At 38.2% G+C, this 14,744-nt stretch overlaps 3 protein-coding genes across 6 annotated transcripts; 1 reads left to right on the top strand and 2 right to left on the bottom strand.

The window, feature by feature from the left end:
* Window positions 1-5,629: 5,629 nt before the first annotated feature.
* LOC132202213 (Krueppel-like factor 10) lies at window positions 5,630-9,073 on the bottom strand. The gene is made up of 3 exons (XM_059628987.1): window positions 8,742-9,073; window positions 7,361-7,561; window positions 5,630-6,893 (listed from the first exon to the last, which is right to left on the bottom strand). The coding sequence occupies exons 1-3, from the start codon at window positions 8,811-8,813 to the stop codon at window positions 6,108-6,110; spliced, it is 1,059 nt and encodes a 352-aa protein (XP_059484970.1). The 5' UTR covers window positions 8,814-9,073; the 3' UTR covers window positions 5,630-6,107.
* A 1,113-nt stretch (window positions 9,074-10,186) lies between these two features.
* Window positions 10,187-12,484, bottom strand: LOC132202638 (uncharacterized). 2 transcript variants are annotated; one of them, XM_059629657.1, is made up of 4 exons: window positions 12,222-12,484; window positions 12,008-12,179; window positions 11,570-11,757; window positions 10,187-11,408 (listed from the first exon to the last, which is right to left on the bottom strand). In XM_059629657.1, exons 1-4 carry the CDS (start codon window positions 12,334-12,336, stop codon window positions 11,041-11,043), a joined length of 843 nt encoding a protein of 280 aa, XP_059485640.1. In that variant the 5' UTR covers window positions 12,337-12,484; the 3' UTR covers window positions 10,187-11,040. The 2 variants fall into 2 exon arrangements, with proteins under 2 accessions (XP_059485640.1, XP_059485641.1); XM_059629658.1 differs by having other exon boundaries at window positions 10,188-11,408; window positions 12,008-12,170; window positions 12,222-12,482.
* LOC132202637 (uncharacterized) lies at window positions 12,027-14,615 on the top strand. 3 transcript variants are annotated; one of them, XM_059629656.1, is made up of 3 exons: window positions 12,027-12,322; window positions 12,385-13,711; window positions 14,001-14,615. In XM_059629656.1, exons 2-3 carry the CDS (start codon window positions 12,876-12,878, stop codon window positions 14,500-14,502), a joined length of 1,338 nt encoding a protein of 445 aa, XP_059485639.1. In that variant the 5' UTR covers window positions 12,027-12,322; window positions 12,385-12,875; the 3' UTR covers window positions 14,503-14,615. The 3 variants fall into 3 exon arrangements, with proteins under 3 accessions (XP_059485639.1, XP_059485638.1, XP_059485637.1); XM_059629655.1 differs by having other exon boundaries at window positions 12,379-13,711; XM_059629654.1 differs by having other exon boundaries at window positions 12,027-13,711.
* Window positions 14,616-14,744: the final 129 nt, after the last annotated feature.

Genomic DNA, 14,744 nt, shown 5'->3' with positions numbered 1-14,744 from the left:
AAAAGGAAAATGCATTAATTCACTACTTATATTATTTATTTGAATTATGAAGTAAAAAATGAAAAGGTTGACGCTTCTTTGACCTTTAACTTGAATCTTGAATTGATCCCGCGAGATATATTTCTGGGTTCGTGACGCCACTCGTTTTTAAGCTTGTGCGATTCAGAGAAGAATCATCCTCTCACCACGTGAAATTATTTTGCTTCTTGAATTTTTTCTCCAAGCTTTCCTCACGTTATTCTCTGCAACAAGAAATCGTGTCATAGGTTGAAAGATTTCACTGTAAAGTCTGAATAGTTGTTTACCATTTGTATCTATTAATTTTTATAATGAATTATACTTTATATCTGATTCGCAGTGAACGCATTATTTTGCTTCACTTTAGCAAAACAGTCCAATATTTCAATCGATTTTGCCACGTGTTGATAGCATTAGATAGAGCCGGTTGGTGACCTATTGTTTGTGCAGACTATTTAATTAGCGGCTGGGGCAAATATTTGCCTGGCAATGTGTACCCGAGCGGAGGAGATTTTTATTGCATTATTTATTTGCGTGGGCGGAGGTCTTTGAGTTTTGGCCTCTCATTAATTTACTTCGACAATATTTGCAGATCTGCTTGGTATAATGAGTAGCGTTTATTTTGCAAAGCTCAGAATAATTGTGCCAAATATGAGCACAATAACTGATCACGCCGCCAGCGAATGCTCAAATCAATCTTTTCTTTTTATTATCTTTTAAAAACCGTTATCAAAAGTTTATGAAAATGTTGTTGTTTAAAAATTATCTTAACATAAAACCAGATAAGTAAAATAAATTAAGCAGCTTTTAAAATATTAATAATTATTTTGTCTTTGTTCCGATCTTTAACCTGCTTGAACAAATTAAAAATCGAGATCATAATTTCCGTGCAAGACTTGTGAAATATAAAATTGGTGATTTTCTTTCGCAAAATTGGCGCTTAATGTTAGTATTAAACAAGTGAAATAAGTGCCTAATAATAAGTGTTTTTAGGGGAAAAAGCTGGAAAAAAAACAAAGTATAGTTGATAATTTTTTTTTATATCATAATTAAGCATTTTCATTATGCATTTTTTGTACATTTTTAAAAAAAAATATCATTTTTCTAGGTGGGTGACTTTGGATGAAATTACAAATTGAGAAATAAGCGATTTTAGGAGAATATAGGTCGTTTTTTACTCTCACGCAAATCAAATATAGGGGATTGTTTGTCTGATAGGTGATTTTGGGCAAAACCATGCAAATTTAGGTGATACTACAACGTCAATGCTGAATAAAAAAAGAGCATAATCAGTCTTAATTTATAAAATCTTGTTTAGTTTCAACAAATATATTAGTTGAGAATATCAAACGTTCCATATTATTCTGATCTTTTTAAATAAAAAAAATTAAAAAAAAGGCAATCTCTGTAGATCCTGGATTCAAATGAACCTCAACTGTAAAGACGGTGAACGCGATCCTCTTTTAAACAGTTTTGATTTGGGTGTAGCACTTTTTGCGAAGCTCAAAAAGAAGCCATTGGAGGATGAGACGAAGGAGGATGTGTCCAGCACAGTGCGAAGGCCGCAGTGCGCGGATAAATAAACAAGATGATGAAATTCACACGACTCTTGCGTATAATGTTTTAGCACTGAAATTTTTGCCACTGCCATTAGTTCGACCAAAAATAAAAATAAGAAACGTCCACGAAATATATCTCAAAATGAAATATATACTGAACGTCCAGCAGCAGAAAAACAACTAAAAATAACTCCTCGTTGGGGCGAGTCCTTTGGGCGTAAACACGTATCTAATTTGAAAAAATAAAATAATCCAAATCGGCGACGGTTGACGTGGGAACGCCAAGGGTGTGTGTTTCGAGATTGCGTTGGACCGGTCGGGCGGCTCGCTCTCGTCAGCACCTGTTGTTATCGGACACGATTATATTGTTTCTCGCGCACGTCCTTTGCGGAGCGTTAAGAGACACACGCAGATAAGGGCGTGCTGTGAGAACAGCAGCACGTGCCCAGCGCCTGGCTGTTGCTGCGGCCGTTTTAATGGTACGAAATCACTTGAGACTGGATTCACTTTTAAGTCCTGGGGCAATTAAACTTTGGACAAATCGGGCTTTCCACCTTACCGTAATCTTACTCAGGGGGAATTTGCAAATATGATGATAATTAAAGCGTGCGGCAAAAAAATGGACCCAAATTAATCCAGTAGCTAAGTTAAAAAAAAATCCGCAAGCGATTATTGTTGTTTTATTATTATAAAATATGTATTAGTGCAAGGCGGAGATGGTGAAATGGCAATGTGCTAAAAAATATTGTTACTTATTTAAGGGGAGAAAAAGTTATTGACTTGTCTTCTATTACTCCTAATAAAATCATATTTTTCCTCAACTGAGATTGATTAATTAGACTTCTGTGAAAAAAAAAATAAACGGAAGTGATTTAACTGATTTAAATTCTAGTTAACTTTTGCTTTTGAGAACTTGGAAAAATATGCTTGTTTTTTTAAAAATATATAAAACAAGCTATTTAATAATTTAAAAAATATCTGTTTGAAAATATTAGTTTTTTTTTTTTTTTTTTTGTAAATGAGATCTTTCATATTTTTAAATCTTTATTTATTTATTATGTATTATTTTTATAATTTTTATTTGTTAGGATTTAAAATGCTTCTTTAATATATGTGGAGTTGGCAACTTTTATTGTAAAGTACTTAATTAATATCAAATAATGTGTGAATAACTAAATTTTATTTATTTATGAAGCTCAACACGTACCATATTTATTAATATAAGTTGGAGTTATTCAATTTTTATTTTTAGAAACCCTTTTAAATTTGTAATTAGAAAAATAAAATTTAAAATTATTTGTTAAAATTGTCACAGTTTAAAAGTGAAAATTAGCTAAAAAATGAATCTATTTTAACTTTAAAAATAATACTTCTTGAAGCCGACTTGTACTTTGCACCTTTAGTCCAATGTCACCGAAACAAAGTGGTTGCGTAATGCTGTGCTTGCAGGTAAGTGCTCACTGGGTGCAAAGTGGTTCAAAGTCCGGCCAGAATCAATCAATGAGACTATCAATCAGACAACAACAATCAAGGCGTGTTTTAGAGAGAGGGACTTGTTAGTTGTTCTTTATCTGCGAAAATGTCGAAAAGCACCCAAACGTCACGCAGCACGGAAAATTCCATTTCTTATAATTGTACGATTTCTATACCTGTCGCGTGACGGGGCCAAAAGATCGAGCAGTCTGCCCAGCCTGATAAAAGTAGTGTGGTCCGTCTCTTTTTCGTTATCTCGATGTGTTTGTCGAGAACTAGACACTCTGATTCTCGATCTCGAAACTTATCAGTGGCTCAAGCAGAATCCAGAAAGCGAATCCGGATGCAGCCGGATCGGCTCGGCATTGTCTTTCTCGCCTTATCAGTATTGCCGGGTCGCGCCGCCGTTTGGTTCTCACGCATGCATTCGTTGTAATTTTGTGTCTTATTTATACCAGCGTATTATTTTTGTCGCTTTGAAAGCAGCCTTGCTCGCAATGCCAGGCAATTAAACTCACTTTGTCAGACTCGTTGCGTGCGCTTCAAACCCAAAGACGTTGTGCTAATTGGCTCATTTGTCGTCATGGAGTAAAAAATAAATAAATGAAATATGCAATAGGAAATTCTCAGGGGGGAAATTAAAGGAAAAAATTTAATAATAAGGGAACATTAAAATTTACTTTCGAAGAAACTATACCTTTTTAAATATATATAAATCAACATTGAAGTAATTGCAGGCAAATTAATAAAATTTTGAACGTGAAAATCTTAAAAAATTTCTCGTCATTATTGTTTATTTAAATGTTGATCTAATGCCGCTTGCGTCTGTTCCTCACAAAACAAATACTAATTTTGACGCGTATTTATGACTTTTTATTTTCGTGCTATATAATTACGATAAATTTTAAAATATCCACGATAAAATTAAAATAACGTTTTGGTGCATAACGTTGTCCCTACATAGAGTTTCCTTTAAAATTCGGAATTTAAATGTGTAAACGTCGGGTATACGTTTTCTAAAATCGAGCTCAATGCCACTTGTCACAATCAATCTTTAAAGTAGATGTAAATACTGCTTAGTCTTGAGGCGTTCTAAAAAGCAATCTCAAATATTCAAACTCTCGGCAAAGTCTGTGTCTGCCAAACACGTGTTTCGACAACGTGATTTAAATTTCAAATCACCCAATCCCCAATAAACAAGCAGAAATTCAAATGTCTTTTTTAATCGTTATATTAAATTTTAATGAATTCAGTGCGCTTTTGATTAAGTCTAAATTTCTATATTTCAATATTATTTACGTTTAATTTACACTGTAATTAATTGTTTATGAGTGATTAAAGGCGTGTTTTGCAATTTTGTCAAGCAACATACATATTGATAAAAAAAATTAATCCGTCCATCGAAGGGGTTGTATTTGTGCTAAAAACGTGTCAAAGTTCAACGACCGAGCTCCGTCGCCACCCACGAGGTTGTTTTTCTTCTTCTCATTAAATGGATCTCTGGCAAATCGACTCGTTTGCCGGCGAATCTGTACGAATATATATATAAAAGTACGTGTGGAGGCAAAGCCGAGGGTTCGTTTCGCCTCAGTTTATTCTAATGGTGGAGTAAGCGCGCCGCTTTTAGAGAGGAAGAAAGAGGCTCGGCGACCGCTCGTCGATCGCCTGCTGTTCACGTGTGTCTCGCGTGAAAAGAGCATCGCGGCACGACGCTCTTTGTCTTTTGCTCTATTCCTCAGCACTTGAGGCAAAACCCTCTCGACCAGCACTAATTTTACTTTGTTAAGAGAAAAAATGACTAGGGAACATTTTTATCAGTGAAGAGTTTTGGCCGGTCATTTTTCTTTGCAGCAACTGAAGGACGCAATCTTTATAAGAATGTGCGCAATTATTATTTGCTCTTCAATTATTTTAAGATAAGGCGAGGGCCAATTGATCATTCTGGATCGGGAATTCTCTAGATAGGTAATATCAAAATAATTTCAAAATATTAGAAATTATTGCTTTTTTTTTCATTTGCAATTTATACCCAATAATCAAGTGGAAATTACCAAATGAAAAAGTAAACTAATAAATCTATATTTGGATTTATGTTATTACATGTTATTTGTTGTCTTAACAGCTAGACAACTGATAATTATCTTTGAAGGTTTTGCAGGTGCTATTCTTTAAGAACAACATTATAAAATTTTACAAGCTTGCCGATATGGCTATATCTTGAGCGTCGGAACGTGCTGTTGAGAACTTTCTTATGGCGTCGTAAAGCTGCGATTTGTGTGTCAAGCGCATGTAACGCTTCTATAAATGAATTGGCAATTGTGTGGGCGTCGTATTGAAGTCTGCTGCTGCTGCGCAATTACCAGTCTTCGCTCAGATTACGCACGCATGAAAAAATGCAGCTCAAACCCACCCATACTGGCTTGAAAAGAAAAATGAAAATACGCAAAAGCTATCGGAACTGGTTTTAGATGAAGTGCGCGTATCATTTTAGACCAGGTGCTTGACTGTCCCTATTTGCTTTTTCCTTGTGTTTAGGAATAAAGGTCATCTTGGAAATAAAAAAATACGCAGTATTATGATTCAGTTAAGTTTGTATTTTTAATTTTTATGAAAAAGTGAAAACATGTTTATAGTAACCTTATTGATTTGTAGAATTATTATATATACAAAGTTGTGTAGAGAAAACATTCAAATTTTGTAGAAATATCTTTCCAATTATTAGTCATCTGATGCGAGAGCGTCAAAAGCAAGGACATGGCAGTATTATAGAAAGTGCTGATTTTTTCTTTCTTCAAAGAAAACTTATATCTAGAAATATTGAATTGCTCTATGGTGCATATATTAATGACACATCAGTCCTCTCTTTCGAAAATAAATATCTCACGATTTCAAGATTACATCTCAAATCATACAATAATTAAAAATAAAATTAATCTTAATTAAACGTGTAATTCAACATCACAGCATTGCATGTGTAAATCGAAGAAGCTACAGTTCGACTCGAAATTCACTAAAATTTGTCCTCGGAGTGGAATGCCGATCGAATACTGGACGCGTTCACGCCTTCAGAGCGGCCAGGTACGTCGAGGGCAGCACCAGGGTCTGAGTAGTGAAGGTGGGTGGCGCCGAGACGGGCGTCGATGAGGTCTGTCTCAGGTGGCGCCGCTCGTGCTTGGCCAGGTGGTCCGAACGCATGAACCGCCGGCCGCAAACCTTGCAGGCAAACTTCTTCTCACCGGTGTGCGTCCGTTTGTGCCGGGACAGTTCGTCCGACCTTGAGAAACACCGTCCGCAGTCCTTCCACTGGCACCAAAACGGCTTCTCGCCGGTGTGGGTGCGCATGTGGGCCTTCAGGTGCGAAGACTTGAAGTAGTTCTTGGTGCAGCCTTCGAAGTTGCACTCGAAGATGCGACGGCGGGTGTCTGGCTCCTTCTCAGCAGCCGTTGGCGCCACCGACGGCGCCGAACTCGGCGCCAGCAGGACGAACGAATTGGGGTTGAGCACCAGACGCATGGGTTGCTGGCCCTGGGCGTCGCCGGTGGTGAAGATGAGGGCGGTGGTTTGCTGCAGGTCCGGTTTGGGCGCGATGGCCACCGGTTGGCTAATACTGGGCGGCGCCGCGAAGACGGCCTGAGGCGCCAGACTGCTCGGCGGCAGCTTGGCCAGAATGCGTTTCTGCAGAGGCAGTTTGTTCAGCGGCGTCTTCGACAGGCCCTCGCAGCTCTTGGGAACTTGGGCAACGTGATGGCAGGTGCCGTCCTTGTTGGCGTGCATGATGACGGGCACGCGCACCGGACTCACGGCCGGAGTCGGACTCTGGGGAGGAGTGGCGCTCGTCAGCAACTGGAAACACAAAAGGCCAAAGGTCAGACTCGTGGCACAAGTTCGATCGTTTTAAAATAGATATTTTTCCATCGCACAAGAAATATATCTGAATGGGTTTGTGAAAATTGAGACCTTGAGGAGTTCAAAACATTGCCACATTGATTAAAATGTTACAAAGATTGGGAAATTTTGCACAGGAAGTTACATAAGTGTATAATTATGATTTTATTAAAATATTGAACATTCTAAATATTTAAAACTTTTCATAAGAATTAAATATTTTTCTAATTAAAAAAGATTTATTTCTAGTTCATAATTATTTTTTACTTTTCATTTTTTTGTATTATTTTTGCCTTTTTTTCTGTTGTGTTTTGTAATAAAAAGTAGCATGTTTTGCAAGGCTATGCAACCCGTCTGATTTTAGTGTAGAGCAGATTGCCTAACTCGACAAAGTGAACGGCGAAATAACAAACAGCGAAACTTACTCTGGCAAGCTCAGCTCCGTTGACTGGCGCCGAGAGCCGCGACTTCTTGGTCGCCGGCTCAGGGTCTTCGCTTTCCGAATCGGACGGCTGCGGTGTCGGCAGGCCATGGTGCAGGACGGCGGTGGAGGCGACCAAATGACCAGACTGGCCGAAAGACAACAGGGTCTTCACAGCGTCAAAGTCGACTGAGGAACTTTCCTCCTGAAAAAATACGAGAAATCGCAATGATTAGCTAAAATTTTGAAAATAATAAAATTAATAAATAAACTAAAAAAATTATTGTAAAAATAAGAAAAATAATGTATAAAAATAATGTGAGTGCGGTAAGTGCGGTTACGCAACAATTATCTCTAGACGACCTTTATTATATTCGTTACAATGAAGGTCCTTCATAATTACTAATTTTCGGAACCTTTCCTTGATCCTGATCACGAAGAGGAAATTTTTTTATTTCCCAACCGGAAAATTCCAGAGAAATCGATTAAATGAATCACAAGGAAAGTGGTGGTTTGACTTTTCTTAAAGTCACATTTTGACTCATCGTCGAATCCGAACAAGATCATCGACCTTGCTTTTCATTTTGCTCGCCGCCAGTTCACCTTATTCTCAGTGATATAATATGTGTATCTTAACGTGTGCGGCGGTGGATAAAAATTATTCGGCGCTTTTTACCATAGGAGCTACAGGCCGGCGTGCGACCTCAATTTCCCTCATCATCAGCAGCACAGTGAGCAAGCTAGCGCGCGTAGCCCCGGCCTGTTCACGTGTTCGCCGCCTGATAAACGCATGCCAGGCCCGTGCGCTCCTGGCAGTGATGCAAGCCCCCTTCGTCTATTTTGATGGGAAAATGCGACTTTAATTCGCATTCGCCTCACTCGCACGCGAAATCACCGTCAATTCTACGAAGTGTAAAATTAAGCTTTGTGACGATTTGGCCTCCAAACCAGATGGGAGAAATTTATTATGAACTTTCAAAAAGAAAAAAAAATGCATCAAGACAAAATAAATTTTATAAAAGAAAAGCTAGCTAAATCTTTTTGCTTAATTTTTCAAACCCAAATTAATTTCACTACTAATATTTTAAAAGTAATTCTTTTCTTTTGTTTGTGATCAATTTTTTTAATTTTCTGAAAATTCTGAACTGTAAATCAAACGTTTTACTTTATAATTTCATTTCTTGCTTGAATTTAAATTTCTCCATTTAAATAGCTTAACTGGAGAACACCAAAAACCGAAGTTAAAGAACTTCATATTTGAACAAGTAATAATATGATAAGTTTACACCAATCGTGCCAAAGAGCATGTTACATAACAGGAAATTTAGAAAAATATAAAATTTGCAAGTGCAAAATTTTTGCAAAAAATAAAATAAAATACTCACATTAATAATCAGAGGTGGCGTGGACGGGGGCGAAAGGCAGCCCGGTGCCTGGACAGCATTTACTCGGTCCATCGGAAATAGAGTTTCCTTGCTATAGACGAGTCCTTTAAAAGGGTGGTCAGGTGGTGTTCCTGCGGCTCCTGCTTGTAGTAATTGCAAAAGGTGCGCTTCTTGTCTGCGGCCGCAGTGTCCAGCTCAACGGCGGAAAAATGACTGATCGGTGCTTTAACGTCTCCAGCAGTGGAAGAGATCCACCGACTCATCCCAGAGTTATCACGACGACTGGACAGGACGCACGGCAGCTAAGGACAGACAATGCGAGTCTAAAGAAAGCGAGGGCTCGCGCTCTCCCAGCCTGGGCTACCCTGGCCGATCATGCAGCACCGGCGGCCGGCCAATCACAAGAGGGGGCTCGGCGTGCCTCCGCCAATCGCCGCGCGCCGATCACTCGGTGCGCACGTGAACACCAGACAAGTGTTCACGTGCACCGCAGATGACTAAGGGCGTGATCGGATGACGTCACGACCAGCCTCTCACTGCTGGGGAAAACAACAGGCAAAAGTCTTACCTCGACTCTCCACACAGACGCGCATATTCGAGGCCGACTCACAGTGTATTTCACATTGGGAGCAAAATTTCGCATTGCCACACACCTTAAAAGTTACTTTCGGAATGTACTTTAAAATCTTGATTTAAATTAAAACCTCAGTAAAAAAATAAAGAAAAAATATTTCATTTAAAACAAAATCAATTTTATGAAAAATCCGGAAAAATCACTCGCAAATCAGCAATAAAATCTTTTTGCTTTCATCTTTTTAAAAATTAAATTGTATTAAAAATTGAATTTATTATTTTTTAAATTTAAATTTTATTAATTTTTATTAAAAAATTAAAAAATTATTTAAAAAAATTGATCCAAAAAAATATTCAATAAGTATGTTTTTCTCATTGCCATTGAATGAAATTGTGCTTGACTTTCAATCTTTTCATTCCTCATCATCTTCGCGGTCATCTCTAGTTCCATCCTTGGGGAGAAGTACGTCTTCAAGCTAAACACATTGTCTACGTGACTTTAGCAATGCACACTCGTCCATTTAGCACCTTCCACTTGATTAGCAATTCGAACTCGATTCCAAAATGGAAATTTCCCATGCAGTGTGTTTATTTTTAGAACAAATTTCGTCTTTGCTGTGCGCACTTTATTGATCCTCGCACGCAGCCGCCGCGCTTGTTATTCGCGCAAACACTATATTTATTCATAAGCGCATAGGTATACGTGCCGCCATTATGCATCAGACGCCTGCTGAGATATTTTTGTCTCATGAAATAAGATTCAGAAAATTGATATGCGAATATATTAAGGTATTTTTGCGAATGGGTCTTTGCCACCGAATTTTAAAATTTGCAGACACTTCCAATGTCCTAGAATCAAAATGATAAATCCAGAGTTTACTTAAATGATTTTAAATTTTATTTCAATTTATTTAATTTCTCACACAAATTTTCTTGATAAACAACTTGCATGACAGGTGCGATTATAAAAAGATTCTTTTCCGTCTTCTCGCCCTTTGCGGGAAAATATTGTTAAAAAAAATAGTATTCCTTTTTCTAGGAATGAATCTTCTGATTCGTGAGAACCTGTTAGTCTCATATTTATATATATTCCGTTTTTGCACTTCACAGCATGGAGCCCTGCTTTGTAGCATAAACACTTGCTCACGTCGCTCAGTCTATTCTGTAGTAATCGAGGTCAAGTCAGTGTCTCGCTTGACATCTCCCTGTCTCAACACAAAATGTTTTGCCTCAACGAAACAAAAACATTTTAGCTATAAATCTATTTGAGAGCACTTAATCCTATAATTTAAAACTTAATTGAGGACATTCTAGCGTTTTCCGTATTTACTTTAAAATTTTCAGGTGCTCCGCAAGTCTAAATTGCTACTTTAGAAAACTTTTGCTTGTGCTTCTTGTCAGATCACTTTAACATTCATTTAAAGTCTTAAACTTTTGATTGAATTATTAGTGCGTAATAATAATTATTGCAGTTGTTCGGAGTATATTTATCAAATTTATGGCATTTTTTCCCAACTTAATAAGAATAATTGGGCACATTCCAAAATTAATTAAAATCTTGATTAAGCTATGTAAAAATTAAAAATGGGCCAATTTGCACAAATTCAAAAAAGCTTGAGTTAAGTTCGTCAGCAGTTGTTAATTTAAGGCACTCGTATTGCCTTTTGAGTGTAAATATGCAATCATTGTATGAATTACACTGCCAGTATTGACCACTCACAAGTCCTTAAAGCCTTTTACGACTTGGCTCATCAGGCCGAGTCCTTTTCATAAAACCATCCTTTTTAGGAGCTTCGTAGCCAACAATAATGCCATCCCAAGCTATCTTATTCTTCAGAGGGTTGAATGCCAAGTCAGGGTTGTCAGAAGGGTGGCTCGGCACATTTAAGTCGGCAAAGTCCTCCCAAAGTTGCTCGAACTGTTCACAGTACTTCTGGACCAACTTCTTCTTGGAAAGAATGACCACATTCTCGTAGTTGCCATTCGAGCCCTGGAGGGTCCAGTTGAAGGAACCAGTCATGATGATTTTCTTGTCAATGATGGCAAACTTGTTGTGCATCATGAAGTTGGACCTTGCTTCATAAATTAGGGCGCCTGTAACAATATTTTTCGCAAATATAATACAATAATTGTGTAAAATCAGAAATTAATCGAAATATTTAATAAACGAATATTTTTGTATTTAACACTAAACATCGAAATCCGGCTACTAATGAAAACAAATATTTTGCATTTAATGCTTCTATTTATTTTACCTCTGATTCCTAATTTCCGAAGGGTATTTGCAGCTGAGGTAATCGCATGCTGATAATCAATGAGAATTCGGACAGTCACTCCATTATCCAGAGCACACAGTAGGCTTGACACAATCTCAGAGCTGCTCAAAGTGTACATGCAGACATTTATGCTTATTTCAGCGGCTTGAAGGTAGACACAAATGGATCTGAAAAAATTGTAAAAATTATCATTCAAAATCATCAGAATAATATTTAATTGCTCGTTCCTTTTTTAGAACATGAATGTTACATAGACAAAAATGTATTCACAAATTTATTATTGTTTTTTTTTTAATTAATTATTTATCCACATTGTTCAGCAATAATAATAAATTAGTGAATTAAATTTCTTTTTGTATAAATCTCCTTGTTTTCATCCTTCCTAGTAAAATTAAAGCTATATAAATAATTATATACCCTAGACTAGTGCGTTCATGCAGGAATAGGCAAAGATCATCATTTCTGCAGCCAGTAGGGTTGAAGAGGAAATCGTTGCACGCATAGCCCACGTCAGGAAAGAAAAGAACCTCGGCGATTTCATCATCCTCAGTATCAACAGCAATCTCGCTTCTAGGGGACGCTGCCGACTCTGCATTATTTCTTGTAACCTGATCTTTGGTGGCAAACTTACCATTTGCCGGCGCACTGATAATTTGCATGTTGCTCTTCCTTCCCATGTAATATGCCACAGTTCCTACAACACACAGCCCACCGATGACAATCACGGCTCTGGTAACATCGGACATTTTGATTTTGCCAGAAAAATTTTCTAATTTGTGATTGCAAAGTTTCAGTTTTAGCAATTTTTCTTGTTATTCGGATTGTGGGATCGGAATTTCTCGCGCCTCGCTCCCACAGACACGGAGGCCACAGAAACGGCGAATTGACGAAATTCATTTTCCTGTTTGCAGCATTCGCGCCACCTAGTGGCAGAATAGAAAAAGATATTAGAGTGTATGATAAGAAGTTAAATATTTCTCAGGTTAACTATTGTTTTGATAATAAAAAATTACTTTTAAAGACACAATAAAGTCAATAATGGATTATTTAAAGCTTAATTTGCCTCAAATTTCTTATTTAGTCATTTTTCTCTCAACTAATGCCAGTCGTATCTGGATAATTATTTGCCTTTCTCGTTATCTCTTACATCGCTGCAAAGCACAAAGTACAACCACGCCTCCTTTTCAGCTGTGTTCTATGACTTTCTGTGTTGCTGTGCATTTTGCTCTTGCTGGTAAATTAACAGTAATTAATGACATTGCAGCGTGACTGACCGGCCAGGACGATGGACGCCAAGGCGTACAAAATTCTGCATGAGTCGTTCATGCAAAACAACACAGGCACGACGCCCTGGGAGACCGTGCTGGTCATCTTGCCGACGGCCGTGCTCACCATTCTGTCCAACTGCCTGAACATTATTTTAATCAACGTCACCCGCAACTCGTTCCTCATCGAATTCTTTGTGCTGGTCATGCCACTAGTTTTGAACGCTACCGTCCTTTCGGAAAGCATCTCGGTCAGTTTGACTGTTTTTTCTCTATTAACTTCCTTCTCCGTCTTTGTCCTGTACAACTACAGCCCCAAAAGAAAATTAGTCACCTTCAGCTACCTGAACAAACACCTCGACATCTCTCTGGTGATCACCAATTTTCGAGGCACCGTCAACCTGATCACCGCCGTCTGCATTTTGGCCGTCGACTTCCGGTCATTCCCTCGACGCTTTGCCAAGACTGAGACCTTCGGCTGGGGCCTGATGGACACTGGCGTCGGACTTTTCATCCTGGCCAATGGACTGGTGGATCCGGTCGCCAGAAATGAGCCCGTCGCCCTGCGGAAGACCACCAAGGGCTGCTTTCCGATGCTCTTCCTCGGCTTCCTCAGATGGTTCTCCATCTGGTGGCTGCAGTACCAGCAACACGTCACCGAGTACGGAGTGCACTGGAATTTTTTCGTCACCTTGGCGTTCACCAGACTCCTCAGCACTTTGCTGCTCAAGATTTACAAGAGGCCCATTTTCTGGGCCTTGATTTGCGTTGTCGGACATGAAGTGCTGTTGCAGAAAGGGCTGACTGACTTCCTGCTCTCCACTGCTCCGAGAGATAATTTGTTTTTGGCCAATAGGTATAAAGTTGAACAAACTATGATTACAAATGAATAATCCTTTAGTAATAATAATTTCATCATTGCTTATAGTTATTCTTAAAATTAAAAGCTAGAATAAAAAAAATTTATTGTGATTTATTGAATACAAAAATTCCGCTTAAATTTTTTAATAATAACAATTTTACTGTACAAATTATTATTTTTATCATTAAAAAATTTAAAATTTAATCATATCAAAAATACATAATTCCTAAAATTTTCATACAAAGAAAATTTTAAAATAATGTGCCAAAATTTTTGTTCACAGAGAAGGAATTTGCTCTCTTCCTGGCTATGTGGCGCTTCACCAGGCGGCCGTGGCCCTCGGCCAGTGGCTTCACACTAAACCCGCGCACAAAAGCATCAACTGCCTGGCCACAGTGTCCTCGTTGAGTGCCACCATGTGGTTAGTGGCCCTTTTGTCTGCTCCCCCTTCTAGAAGAATCGCCAACCTGAGTTACATTGCATGGATGCTTGGTTTTGGCGGCACCATGCTGGCCCTGTTTGTCGCTGTCCATATCGTCTCTTCTGCCCTTGGAGTGCTGTGCAACGGCCACGTCTACATGCCCACCATCCTCAACTCCATCAACTACAACAGCCTGGCCTTCTTTCTGCTGGCCAACCTCCTTACTGGCGTCATCAACCTGTCCGTACCCACTCTCTATGTGGCACCCTTAGGCAGTCTCTTCATCATTAGCACCTACATGTTCCTCACCACATTCACCATTTATAAACTGTATTTGAACAGATGCAAATTCAAATTCTGGTGAGATTTTTATTGCATTCTTGACAAGAAGCATTTATGTGTTCAAGGTTATATTTAATATATATTTAACGGTAGACGTGTTATCTGAGCGATCTCAATAAAGTGCCAATTTTATAATATTTTAACTCGAGCTGTTTTAATCCTAGTTCTGGTTAAAAAAAAATGAGAATCAGCTAATTAAATAATTTCGAAAACAATAGTTGAGGAAATTCATTTTTTTTTTTTTTAATAAAACTGATTAATTTT

The sequence above is a fragment of the Neocloeon triangulifer genome, unplaced genomic scaffold (assembly GCF_031216515.1).
Source record: "Neocloeon triangulifer isolate White Clay Creek 2 clone unplaced genomic scaffold, ASM3121651v1 ptg000015l, whole genome shotgun sequence".
Classification (NCBI taxonomy): domain Eukaryota; kingdom Metazoa; phylum Arthropoda; class Insecta; order Ephemeroptera; family Baetidae; genus Neocloeon; species Neocloeon triangulifer.
The sequence above is the reverse complement of the archived record's forward strand: the minus strand, read 5'-3'. Positions and strand labels throughout refer to the sequence as shown.